The sequence below is a fragment of the Hesperophylax consimilis genome, chromosome 19 (genome assembly GCF_061612785.1).
Source record: "Hesperophylax consimilis isolate HC1 chromosome 19, BYU_Hcon_1.0, whole genome shotgun sequence".
NCBI classification, from domain to species: domain Eukaryota; kingdom Metazoa; phylum Arthropoda; class Insecta; order Trichoptera; family Limnephilidae; genus Hesperophylax; species Hesperophylax consimilis.
Window position 1 is genome coordinate 7,156,743 of NC_142854.1, and position 14,436 is coordinate 7,171,178.

General features: G+C 34.9%; 1 protein-coding gene across 4 annotated transcripts in view; it reads left to right on the forward strand.

Annotated features, from left to right (window-relative positions):
- The window catches only part of raw (NDT-like domain-containing protein raw), a 224,183-nt gene that overhangs the window by 70,272 nt on the left and 139,475 nt on the right, over positions 1-14,436 (forward strand). For 3 of the 4 annotated variants that reach the window (XM_089643333.1, XM_089643332.1, XM_089643335.1), the window contains exon 2: positions 11,440-12,594. The exons of the other annotated variant lie outside the window; for it this stretch is intronic. In XM_089643333.1, the coding sequence (XP_089499459.1) occupies positions 12,212-12,594 (383 nt within the window). In that variant the 5' untranslated portion in view covers positions 11,440-12,211. The remainder of the gene's footprint in view (positions 1-11,439; positions 12,595-14,436) is intronic. 4 annotated transcript variants of the gene reach the window in all.

Consider the following 14,436-nt stretch of genomic DNA (forward strand, 5'->3'; position numbering starts at 1 on the left):
CAATATTTGGCGTGGGTGTACCGCTAACAACTAACAGCTAATATTAAACCAGCTACAGCAAATAACAGCACTGCCTCCTGATGAGATCACCGCCCCTGGCACGATCCTAGATCCGACATAAATATTTATTATTATTAAAATGTTGTTTTAGGTCTGCTTTGAAAAGAATACTCTGTTTTTCAGTTGTGTTTTAATAATTCTTTTATTTTAATAATAAGTCTTGTAAGTGTAAAATTTAGTGAGGCCTAGACGTGTACCCTGTGGTACACCCGAAATTTTTTTATTCTTCTTGAGTCGTTGTGGAGGGTAGCGGACACCGTCTTTCCGCTAGTGTTGAGTACCTACCTCAACCAAATCCAAGATCCACTAAAAATATTACATGCGAACACGGAAATGTTCCACCAAAATATATTGCTTTAGGCTTTATATAACTACAAAAGGTTTTGCATAAAATAAGGTTTCGCGGTAGTGAGGTTTTGACTCTTTAAGGAGAGGAAGTTCTTGAGAAGGGAACAAATATAGGTTCTGGGAGGTGGGTAGATCTGCGGGTAGGTGTGACGGACGTATGAAGCTATTAGTTCTCGGCTTGAGAGGTCAAAGGGTCTCCCTTAACCTGCCTTCTCCCGATCGGGCCCGCCACCGCCAATACCCGAATTGAAAGGATATTTTAGATTCCTTCCAGAATTGATAGATAAGTGCGCCTGTTTGTCTATGGTATCCTGGACATTCTACTTTACTATAACCCCTGAAGAGTCCTGGCCTCTACTTCTCTCATCTCCCATTGCCTTTGTTTAGCAACGTTATATCAAGCAACAAGATCTTAAAATCGATCATAAGCTTGGAGGAAGTCATACATATAATACTGCTCAATTTTTAAATGTATCTTTTTCATATCATCAAGTGGTTTTCGTAATCGCGCTAAAAAGTTTACCGCGTACTTTTATTCAATTTGAAAAGCATTGATTGTGGAAATAAAGGAAAATGATGTCATAGATAATTTCGTCGACAAATAGTATTATTTTTAAGTAGGTAAGCTCTAGTATCTACCTACTCGAAAGTAAGAACTTTGTGAAATCACTGAGTTAAATCATGATATAATACGCGTAATTTGTTGCTAAATAACAAGCACGTAGGAATATTAATTTGCGAAATTGAAAGGCACTACCGATTGATTATTTGCGAATTATTTTTGTTGGATTTTGGTTATTGTTAAACGTTAGCTATTTAATATACCTTTACCCGCCGCTTCTCTTACAATCTAAATTCTCTTACAATCTTCTCTTAAAATCTTCTCTTATACAATAATATAAGGATTATGTACAATAATAAGAACTAACTTTTTTTAAGTTTACTTAGCGACAACACGGACTTCGTAATTTGGCAGTCGCGCGCCCAGGTCTATACGGCCTTGTTTTTTTGATATTTATTTATTTCTTGGACAATTTGTATAGCGCAGCTTTTGAGAGACATCACCTCAAGGGCCCTTGTAACGATTCAAATTATATTCCATTGCCACTACCACACGGAGAAAAATGATTATTTCTAATTTGTTAAGAATCCCTTTAAATTATTGGCAATCCGATTAAAAACGGGACTGCACGCTGTTTCCTGATAAACTTTTAGTAAATTTGTACTTATATCGGGACACGCGTTCATTTACCTGCGTTTTTCTTAATAATATATAATGACGAAATGCATAAATGTTTTTGAACACGTATTCTGACATCGTGACAATACATTGGTATTTTACTAAAAGTTTATCGGGAAACCTATCAATTCATTCTTTAAGGTCCTGCAATCTCGTTATTAACCGGTTTACGAATAATTTGAAGAGATTCTTAATAAATTAGTAACATTTCATCAGTAAATTGTCTCCGTGTACTGAACAAACAATCCCTAGACCCGGTATAGATCGATTCGATATCAAACTAATGTCGCCATATTCTCACGTAAGGAAATATTGAGCTTACTTCATTGTGTTTAATGTTCAGTGTTTAGTGTGGTATAATCAGATGGCGCTGCACAGTGCTGTAGTTGTAGGCTATTTATTTAATGTCGCCCTCTCCACCTGTTTAGAGTATGGTGCAGGGGTCTGAAACCTTTACAACAGCAAGGGAGGTGGATCACGAATCATAAAGCCTGTGACAGACCACGTTATATTAGATCCCCAAGACCAGGACATTGAATCAAGATGGCCGCCGCTGAAGGCTGATGAGTATGGATTAAATAATGTAATTTGTTGCCAATTATGGCAAAATATGAGATAATACTATACTAAATACAAGTGAAAAAACATTGGTAATTACACATTGGGGATTTTTTTAGGGAATTGTCTCGAGGGTACCGTGAGTATGTAAGCGATGTGCTAAAATAGACCAAGCCATGATGCGGATATTGTAATGTGTCACATACCTTAAGAGGAAGCGACAAGCCAAAAATGTGTATATTCTTGGTATACCTTATATCGTAGGTAATAGGCATTAAAATCGCTTGACAAACGGATTCTAGAAACGTTCGATTTCAAGCAAAAAAACTGTTTTTTACTTAATTTGTAAATAATTTTATACGAAAGCAAAAAATTTAATCTAGTGAAACTGTCACAGATAATCTTAGCTATAAAACTGTATTTTTAAAATGTTGTTTCCTTTACGCGTTCATACATTTCTATTGAAAAATATTTTTTGTAGTAGTTTGCATTTAAATTTTTAATTAGGTAATTTATTGTTTTATTTGTATTCTACTCAAGCGAAGCGACAGGAAAACCTTCAATTTAACTAAAGCATATTTGTTGGTTTTCATAATGTACACCAATTCGTTATAAAGATTAATCAAAATAGTGATTTGGCATTAAGCTTCGCCTTAATTTTAAAATAACCAAAAAGCTCGCGAACAACTTGTTAACGACCGATGAGACAGAGTTGTATAGAATGACATCATCGATAGGAACACCTCGTTTCGTGTTTCGCGTACACGGTCACTAAAGCTGGGTCCAGACATGTTCTTTTGTCCGTACCGTACCTCCGTTTCGTACCAGCGCACAGTGGCCAATTTTGATGATTTGGCGCGACATCGCTCTCGGCGTTCGACTATTTGGCACCATTGATGTTTTTTTAAGTATTAATAAGAAATACCACTTATTTTTTGTTAATTATTATTAGTTGAAATGTTGATAATAATTTTAATGCTTTTATAAAAAGTAGCGTGTAACTTGGGCGCTAAGTTTGTATTTTATGAAAATTAAGTACAATAATTTCTTAAAAATGCAATTACTGGAGTGGCTGGCTTAAGTTGGTGGTGATTTTTTTTCCGTGAACAAAAAAGACACAGCAATGAATCCTATTAAAATTAGCGTGAAGACTAGTGAAGATTTTTATTCCTACTCCATAAAAGGAAAAAAAATGGAAGAAGCTGAACTTTGAACCAAGGCAACAGTTATAATTTATGAAAAAAATATATTTTTCAGTTATTTAAATAAAGCACGTATCTTAAAGAATATCTCAAGAATTTTTTTTATATACTTTTTTGTAAAACAAGTACACAAACAACCTGATTTCGCACGCCTTCTAACTCGCCTAGATACAGCAGCATAGTTGCGTGCCCGAATATCAGTGTATCCCTGTTCTGCGACTAATTACATAATAATTGAGTTTCAAATATTAATTTAAATTGACAGTGAATAATTGAGAATAACTTTAATTTTATTCTAACGGCACGAAGAACTAAATATTACATACAGTTGATCTTTCTTTGACATATCGGAGTCAAATATAGGATTCTGAAAAAAATTTACGAAAATTAAGTACAATCATTTCTTAAAAATGCAATTACTGGAGTGGCTGGCTAAAATTGGTGGTGATTTTTTTTGTCCGTGTACAAAAAAGACACAGCAATAATATCCTATTAAAATTAGCGTGAAGACTTGTGAAGATTTTTATTCCTACTCCATTAAAGGCAAAACTTTGGTAAAAAAAATTGGAAAAAAAGGTAAACTTTGAACCTAAGCAACAGTTATAATTTATGAAAAAAAATTTTTTTTTCAGTTATCTAAATAAAGCACGTATCTTAAAGAATATGCCAAGTAATTTTTAAAAATACTTTTTTTGTGAAACAAGTACACAAACAACCTGATTCCGCACGCCTTCAAACTCGCCTAGATACAGCAGCATAGTTGCGCGCCCGAACATCTCAGTTCTGTGCGTAATTACCGAGTAAGTCAGCTTCGGATGTTATTTTCAATGGTTTTTTTAATGTCAGTGATTAACTGAGAACACATTGGTAAAAAAAAATTCATTTCGGGAACATGCCGATCTGGGGTCAATGTCGCGCCAGCGCTCAAATTTAAGCCACTGTGCAGCGTCGCGATCCAAAAACTCTGGACGCATCATCTTTTGTCCGTACCGTACCTCCGTTTCGTATCCGCGTCGCGATCAAGAGCCCGTATCTCCGTAACGTCGCTGCGATCATCGCGTGTTCATTTCCTCCCACCATGTCGTCGACTGCGTAAGTGTTTGAGAATTTGACGATTGCTTGCGCATCCTTCATTGTTATTCACAATAATATAACGAAAAAAAAACAAAAAAGGCGACGTTGGTGGGAGTTAGAATTGTTCAAAAACAGAGAAAGATGTAAGACGCCGCGAACACGTCCAGACTGGCGCAGACCCGTACCGTATCGCCTTTGAACGGGACGAAAAACCGACTCGCGATGGATCGGAGCGTACCTCTATCCGTATCGAGATGCCGTACCACCGTACCGTACCGAACGGGCGTCCAAACTAGCGTTCTTGATCGCGACGCTGCACAGTGGCCAATTTTGATGATTTGGCGCGACATCGCTCTCGGCGTTCGACTATTTGGCACCATTGATGTTTTCTTAAGTATTAATAAGAAATACCACTTATTTTTTGTTAATTCTTATTAGTTGAAATGTTGATAATAATTTTAATGCTTTTATAAAAAGTAGCGTGTAACTTGGGCGCTAAGTTTGTATTTTATGAAAATTAAGTACAATAATTTCTTAAAAATGCAATTACTGGAGTGGCTGGCTTAAGTTGGTGGTGATTTTTTTTTCGTGAACAATAAAAACACAGCAATAATATCCTATTAAAATTAGCGTGAAGACTAGTGAAGATTTTTATTCCTACTCCATTAAAGGAAAAAAATTGGAAAAAAGCTAAACTTTGAACCAAGGCAACAGTTATAATTTATGAAAAAAAAACTTTTTTTCTGGTAATTAAATAAAGCAAGTATCTTAAAGAATATCTCAAGTGATTTTTAAAAGTACTTTTTTGTATAATAAGTTCACAAACAACCCGATTTCGAACGCCTTTAAACTCGCCTAGATACAGCAGCATAGTTGCGCGCCCGAATATCAGTGTACCCCTGTTCTGCGACTAATTACATAATAATTGAGTTTCAGATGTTAATTTAAATTGACAGTGAATAGTTGGGAATAACTTAAATTTTATTCTAACGGTACGAAGAACTAAATATTACATACAGTTAATCTTTCTTTGACATATCGGAGTCAAATATAGGATTCTGAAAAAAAATTGACGAAAATTAAGTACAATCATTTCTTAAAAATGCAATTACTGGAGTGGCTGGCTAAAGTTGGTGGTGATTTTTTTAGTCCGTGTACAAAAAAGACACAGTAATAATATACTATTAAAATTAGCGTGAAGACTTGTGAAGATTTTTATTCCTACTCCATTAAAGGCAAAACTTTGGTAAAAAAAATTGTAAAAAAAGGTAAACTTTGAACCAAGGCAACAGTTATAATTTATGAAAAAAAAAATTTTTTCAGTTATTTAAATAAAGCACGTATCTTAAAAAATATGTCGAGTAATTTTTAAAAATACTTTTTTTGTGAAACAAGTACACAAACAACCTGATTCCGCACGCCTTCAAACTCGCCTAGATACAGCAGCATAGTTGCGCGCCCGAACATCTCAGTTCTGTGCGTAATTACCGAGTAAGTAAGCTTCGGATGTTATTTTCAATGTTTTTTTTTAATGTCAGTGATTAACTGAGAACACATTGGTAAAAAAAAATTCATTTCGGGAACATGCCGATCTGGGGTCAATGTCGCGCCAGCGCTCAAATTTAAGCCACTGTGCGCTGGTACGAAACGGAGGTACGGTACGGACAAAAGAACATGTCTGGACCCAGCTTAATAAATAACTGAACCAAGAACGTCGTAAAGTATTGTCACATATTATTATTACCAATTTATTGTGACGCACCTCACGATGAAGATGCATATTTTCTAGATTTTAACCATGTTACATAGACAATAGAAATAACTGAGATGTGCCATCATTATTAGTATGAAACCGCGCGCACCGAAAATGTCGGCAATATCGTCCCGTCTTTGTTTCACCTAAATTTCACCTAAATCTTTCATGTTCATAATGTCATCAAAAGTACTATTTACGGTTGTATGTCTGTGATTGTAACTCTGGTTCAATGAACTCGAATTTGATTTGTATTTAATTCTCAAATTGTGAAGAATTTAAACATCGGTAATATATCTGCCTATTAATATAATATTTCATTAGAAAATTATTTTAATTGTCATTTTAAAAATTGTAACTGATGTACCAAGATTACATGCAAGCAATAAAGTACCTACCGATAATTTAATATTTTTTACCCGAAAATTATTTTAGTTCTATATTTGAAATGTATATTTATCACATTATTTAGTGGTCTGCGCTCGTAATAATAAAAGTTATTTTATTTCGGGCCACGTGCAGGGGCTGTGTGTTAAAATGTATACCATACTGGCATAGCAAACAATAAAATATAAAAACATAGAAAAGATGAAAATAGATCAACGTTATACAACAAAATAAAAAGAAAAGAAAAAAAATCTTGAATTGTCATCATTATGCTTGTCAACTGAGCATAAATAGGATATTTTCACTTTTTTGTTCGCGAAAAAGATTTTTTAAAAATGCTTATGTTGTATGGTCATCTTTATGCTTGTCAACTGAGTATAAATATGATATTTTCACTTTTTTGTTCGCGAAAAACATAAAAAATAAAACAATAGTAAATCTTCGATATGCCACCTAAACGACACCTAAATTTAATAATAATAGGAGTTTTCGAAACACTAACTATCCATAGTGTAACATATATAAATCCAATTTCAACCAAGACTCTATGATCGCACAACGGAAATTTGTTGGCAAACAAGGATGTTATTGGCCATTGCCCATTTGCCCAATGAGTACGTCACGACAAGGTTATATCCGCTATTCTCGAAAATAAGCTTGACTTTAAGTTTAATTGTGTTATTTAGAAGCAAACAAACGGAGGCGTGAAGACTGACGTAGCCCCCGGTTGACAAGTTCTTCACAAGCATAAAGTGCATCTGGTGTACCCTAACTAAGGTCAATTTTGCCTTACTTTTGGCGAAATCTTTCAAATTTTTACAGTCGAAATTGTTGACCAGATCTGAATAGCCAGGTACTCCTCACAACATACCCCAATCGGGGATGCCATGGACTCACTGGATCCAGACGGTTGGGAGCATTTGAGCATTATAAAGAATAGGCTTCGTAACTTAGTGACGGATTAGTATTTCCTTAGTTCTTGCTACTCGTCACCACTAATGAGTTCCAACTCAAAGCTTGGCTGACTCTTCCCTTGACTGACGGACCCTCGGATATAGACGGATACTTCGTTAGTATTAGTATACTTAAGCCCGTATTGAATATGTGGAGGTCGCAGCATCATGATGAGAAACGTATGTTACTACGTCCAGACTGCAAGCAAAAGTAGGAGCGCAGATCCACGTGTGACGTGTGACAAAGGGCGTGATTTAAACGTAGTTCGCTAGCGTTCGTTGGTGGCTTGCCGCACTTGCCTCCTCATTTCATTCCGGATGACTCTTCGGGACGATTTTTTTTGGTCGAACTATGCACGACTACTAGTACCGCTAGTAATAAATTTAAAAATTTAAAAAAAAAATCTCGAATGGTATTCATAAAACTTGTTTATTTTATTTCCATGTCTTGAAATTTGCACTGTTTTTCTGCTTGGAATTTCTAAATAGGCAACTTCATTTTCATCATTAGTTACGATATTTTGAAATATCACTTAATGTAACTAAAAAAATCACGAGTTTTTTATTTGTTTCATATTTAATTAACGCCCAGAGGGCTTTTACGTGTAGGTGGTGCAATTTTAAAGACATAAATTTTGAAACATGAGAAAGAAATAATAAAAATAAAATTACATTTAAAAATAATATACGCAAGAAACAAAATTAAAAAGAACAAGAACATAAATTAAAAAAATACAGCGATTTAACTGGCTTACAAAAATACAATTTCCATTTAGGAATAGTGTTGAAATAAGTCTTTTACGTGATCCATAAAATTCGCAAAGTTAATATTAAATATATTGACATCACCTAAGTATTGGTTTCCCATGATGTGAAACCGTTGTATTGGGGCGTTCGATAAATATTTATCGATGGTTCGATAGCAAAAAGACATTCATTACGTAATTGAAACGAATTTATGAAAATCCACAATAATACGACATGTCTTCCACAGCTTTACCGCCATTTGTTCTGATAGTAATTATTTAGTATTTTTGATACTTTCGCCAGCGACTGATGTCATCCTTTATGTTACAAAGTCCCTGCCCCTTCCTCATCCCCCTCAGCCCGCCCCCCCTCCTCTGGCGATCTCCGCCAAAAATATTATAATGATTCAATGAAATTAAATAAACTAGATTGGATTAGCTACTATAATTTAGTGTATAATCTCAGCAGTGCGTTTGTGCAGAAAATAAAGACAAACTTGCATCATAATTTTACAAAACTTTATTTGAAGCCCCCGCATACCCAATTTATAACAAGTTTAACTCTTTAAGTTTTTAAGTTTAAAAATATGTTATTTTTGAAGATGAAATCTAAACATTTGTTTGCCCAAACGTTAATTATATGAAATTCCCTCGATAGAAAAAAAATCCCAAAGTAAGCTACGAAAATTATTAAACTCACGTTTTGTTCTGTTAGTTAATATGTTATAGGCATGAAAAAATTCACAGTGTATCTTTAAATGCAATTAAAGCATTTCTTGAGAGATTTTTGCTCTATTGCAAACGAGTCGTGTTTTATTAAATATTTTCACCATTTTCGCTTAATTATTATCGTTTTTAAATATTAGCGCGCTCCCTCTTACATTCGTATTTACATATCTTCCTTTCAAACCATATTTGAACGCTTACTACGGGGCCTTTACGTCGATGTGAATCCCATACGTGCGTTATTAATTCAGCGCCTACGGAACTTTCTGTTCTGATAAGAAATAGTTCACACAAAACATACTCGTGGCGCTTCACCGGTAAACCGTAGGCGGGTGCAAACCTTAGGAATTTGTTAGCTGCTCGGGTGCGCAGCACCAGACTTATATTAACACCAGATTTATACGGAATAATATTTTGCAAGAAACGTAGTTGTTATTAAAATAAGTGAATTACTGGAGATGTTAATTTTTTATAAAAGTGTCTTGGGTAAATTGAGATTTTTGTATTTAAAACAACTTTTTATAACCTACTTCATTATAATCATGTTGGTTATGGATCTTGTTGCTAGATCGCTAATCTATGGTAGAGTGATATGATTGAATTCGTTCTTTAAAATAATTATGGAAAATAGCAATAAGATTATTTTTCTTCCTTTTTTAATTTCCTATTTAAGTATTAATGAGACATGCCACGAACCACCACTGCAAGCGTCATCTTTCGCCTAGTATGGAGTTATATACATCTCGAAATAGTATAAAACAAAGCCACTATCCGCGTCTGTCTGTTTGTGCGCTTAGTTATTCTAAACAACGCAACGGATTTTGAAAAAGTTTTCACTATCGTTTAGAGAATTTATTCCGGGAGATTATACACGGTGTCCGGAAACTCGTAGTACAAGCGGGAAACTGGAGAATCTACACCACATGGGGAACCCAAAAAAACATAAAGTTTTTTGATTTGAGCATTTTCAAAAAAAAAAAAAAAAAACAAAAAAAAATATTTTTCGGCTATTTTAGGGTTAAAGTTTTTTCTGGTGTTTAGGGTTGAATAACAGATGTTTTAACCCTGCAGAGCAGAAATATTTTATGATTACACCGGGTTAAATGAAGGGTGATTTCAAAATAATGCTTCAAATCCGAGTTTCTTCATTTGTTTTACTTTCAAATAGTTTTAATTAGTTGGGTACTTTGATCTTCAGTAATAATTTATAAGAATTTGATTATAAAAAAAAAAAAAAAAATCAATTTCAAACTCGATTTACTCGATAACGAAAGCTCAAATAAAAAAAAAATGTACTACAAAATCGACTCCAAATGTGATGTAGATTCACCAGTTTCCCGCTTGTACTACGAGTTTCCGGACACCCTGTATATGTAATACATTCATATTACATTTATAGAAAGTAGAGAAAAATCGATGTTTTGTAATCGAGTAGAAAAAATAATATTTTCGGGCGCTTATATTGCGTTGGCTAAACCTTATGAGATACATCAAAATATTGTACTACGGAATTATATATCATAAATAGGCCTACAGAAAATTCAGCCATGGTATATGTCTATCTCCTAAGGATAACCCCCAGCAACGCCGGGTTAGTCAACTATTATTATATAATATGATGCTGTAGAAGTTTTTCAAACATTGTCAGGTTATTCGTAACCCGGGAATGTTCGACTTCGAGTGTGCCCATTTAAATACGTCGGATCTTTCACCAGTAATGTAGGGGTTCCCTCGCGTATTTTAATTCAACGAATGTTAATAATTTTACATTATTTTCACGCGTTGGCCATTGTCGGTTAATCGCCGTTGTATTTCGCCCGCAATGATGTCACGCCTATTCTATTGCTGGCTATGTGTATTTTTTTATTCTATCGGACGTTTGTAAAATGATTGTATTTTTGTAGCCAGATATTATATTATTATTCGTATTTAATTTGTCACGGTTTCGTTTACATTCACAGAATGTTCGTTTAATCGTATAATAACATTACTAGTATACATCAAAACATAATATTTCCTTTTTACATATTTGATGAACAAATAATATTACGACGACCTGTCCAAAATTCGTGACGCCGGAGATCGCCATTCGAGAGTTTTTTTTTCATATGCGATCAGAGTTCTGCGTTATTATTTACAATAAACACGCTAGCCCGAAAATAATTTTATTAATTAATTAATCTTATTTTGATGAATGTAAAAATGTGGCAAAAATACGTCCAAAAAAAGATTTCGTAAAGATAACTCAAGCCGACCGCAAAAATGTTTAAAGCGTCTTTTTAAATTTTAGAAACCAGAACGGATTGATAAGTTGTTCGATGACATAATTGATCATTTATTTATCGATACGTTCGTAATGGTAATTAATCTATTTTTTTCCTGTTTTATTCAGCTGATTGTGATATTAACACCAACATTTGTGAGTGTTGCAAATACCAGTTGTTGGCAGTGAGTTATTAACCAAAATGGACTGCAACATACGTTTGGTTTTTGACGCTTTTTACAAGCGTTAAAACAGTTAAAACTAAAAGTGGTTTTTGAAATCAGTGCTTTGTGTCCCACAACTGTTTGTGAAAATAATAAGTTTGACGAAGAAGAAAGGAAGAGATGTACACGATGAGATTAGATCGTAGAAATATCACTATCAGCCAAGCCGAAGAAGCGATTGACGTAATGGAAGAAGCAAAACAAACAAACAAATCTAATACCATCTCTCACATTCGTATATCTTCAAAAACATCCATGAAACTACTTTTTAAGTTGATTTGATCCCAACTTGGCTAGCGACGGAATTAATTGTTATTCATAGATGCTGATGACATCGAGTAATTATAAAATGAAGTCAATGATGTCTGCCGAGCTTATCTGATGACCTGTGAACGGAGTTGACTTCCGAATCGATGACTTTATGATTGGGAGGGTGACATCAGCACATCAGCGCTTCGTACCGTCGATCTTAGGAGGCCGATCATTTAGAGCGAGTCTTTCTGGCAAACACCAATCGTCGGATACTCAATGGCAAGCTACCAAATCGACCAGATTTACTACCTGTCCTTGGTCGATCTAATCTTGCAATTGACACAAAATTCAGCCACATCTTTCTGAATTCCGATTTGATTGCTCGGTCAAGCCTAACGTTGGGTCGTCTTCTTGTGGAGCACGTTATGGACAGCGTCATGATGACAACTCCGGGCGGAGGTCCTCGGCTGCGGTCACGCCTGCGAAGTGCCGCCAATGCTATCTGCGCCCGCTCTCCCAAGAGCCACATCCACCACACTTACCCCAAGATCTCTGCTTCCTCGCACCAGTCCTTCCACAACCACCAAGGCAAGCATCGCACCGCCGCTTGCGGAGTTTTCAGCAATGGAGCCGTCGCTAAAGCCCTGCACAGGTCTGGCTCTTTCTCGGCTGGAAACGGCAAAAAGGCGGATCCGTCGGAAGAGCAAAGTGTCAGTTCAACAACTCCTGAGGAAGTGCCGAAGGAAAGTACCGCCGCTGATGTCACAGAACCCACTGACAATGGAAGATTAAGCGGCAGGCTCTCTAGGTAAGCGTTTCTTTATTCATTTATAAAGTTTACCCTTGCATTGTGTATGCCATTTCTTTTCTAGCTCAAGGTGGCATTTATTCATCAATTGGATATCTTCAGAAGAAGTGTAATTTTTATTTGTTTGTTTTGAACACTCGAGGTGAGAGAAATAATATGAAAAATGTTAATCTCGTTAAGTTTAATTTGATTCTCACAGTCAATAGTATTATTTTGTTTAACTTTTGTAAAATTAAGGAGGAAGAACCCCAACCCATTGCCCCAAAAGTCAAACAACCCAATGTTTGTATTTATAGAGTTCAATTTATTAGGAACATCCTTCGGTCTGTGGGCTAAATCGTTTTCTTTATTTTTTGTGGATATTCTTTGTTTGTTAAAACAACATTTACTCACTGAGTCAGTGTTTTTTGCCTTAAATTCATTTAATTAATACAAAAGTTCAAATGCACAATGAATAATCGCTCGTAGTATTGTTTATCCAATTACTACGAGCGCATGCTTCATTATTCATTAGCCAGTAAGTGATTAACACCTGTTACGGATTAGAACGAAGGTAATTAGTATTTTATTTCTCCAAGGAATTCCTCAGGATAATGGATGTGTCCTTGACTATTCAATTGACACGACCAAGAACGGTATGAAGATCAACTTAAATAGATACATACTCAATTGGACATTATTTATTACGGCTTTATGGGTCTTTGAATCATAGTAGTAGAATTATTCACCATCAGGATAACTCCTGTCCCGGTGCGACCAGTACATAAGATGCTCTGATTAGTTTAGAAAAGACACACATGTTCTGAGGATGGGTTATAGATTGGAGTTTAATCGAACTATTAGTCATTCATTTACAGTACAAGATTTCTTTTTTTAATATTTGGGAAGATATGTATACAAAAAATATTAAAAGCGCATTAAGGCGATGCACTACGTCGTGTAATATTTTAAATTGAGCCGCTATCAATAACAACCCTTACGTAGACGGCGATAAGGTTTAAATTCCGGCTTAACACCATCCGCCTGTTTTGATTTATGCAAGAAAAAAATATGGCCAAAAAGTGCCTTTTATTTTATTTTGTGGATGTTCATAAATATTTTTTTTTTCGATCATTTTATAAATAACTTAATTTGCCACATTATACAATAAAATCATAACCGAAAATGGGTTCGTAAGTAGGAGATTTTGAACTTTAAAGCAGCTTTCATAGGACTTATACATTATTTTTTTCTGGGCTTATAAAAAGACTTATCTAAAAAATACTCGATTATTTCAAAGGCCAAGATGTATTCTACTCGCAGTATTTAATTAAAGCATCTGAAACATTTCTAGGCGACCAAATTTTCAAACCAAAAACACATGATTTTGCATTACTACGTATGGCATCGCCTTAAGATATTTATCTGCTGTCTTAGAAATTTTATTCTATACCGCCATTACTCTTGTCATGCTATGCTGTGCTAGAACGTCTGTTCTACCGTGTGGTATCTTGAACGAGTCGAGACCACGATTACACGTGGTTATTTTATATTGCTTTTCTTTTTACCCAGTTATAGTTTTTGTACGTGAAAAACATCAGTGTTGGTACCTGTGATATCCATGATATTAGTGTAAGAGCTCACCCATCGATGGCATGTTTATATATTATTCCAACTGCCTTTAATAAGAAATTTAGTGAAAAAACCAGGAGATACAACAGTACCAACACTTTATTTTGGACTGCCAGCTTCATTTGGATAACTTCTTATTTGCGTTTATTCCTGCTTTAGTTACCTGCATACACATTTCTTCTAATAAAATAACAATATGTAACGATTGCGGAATTGTCATTTTTAATCAGG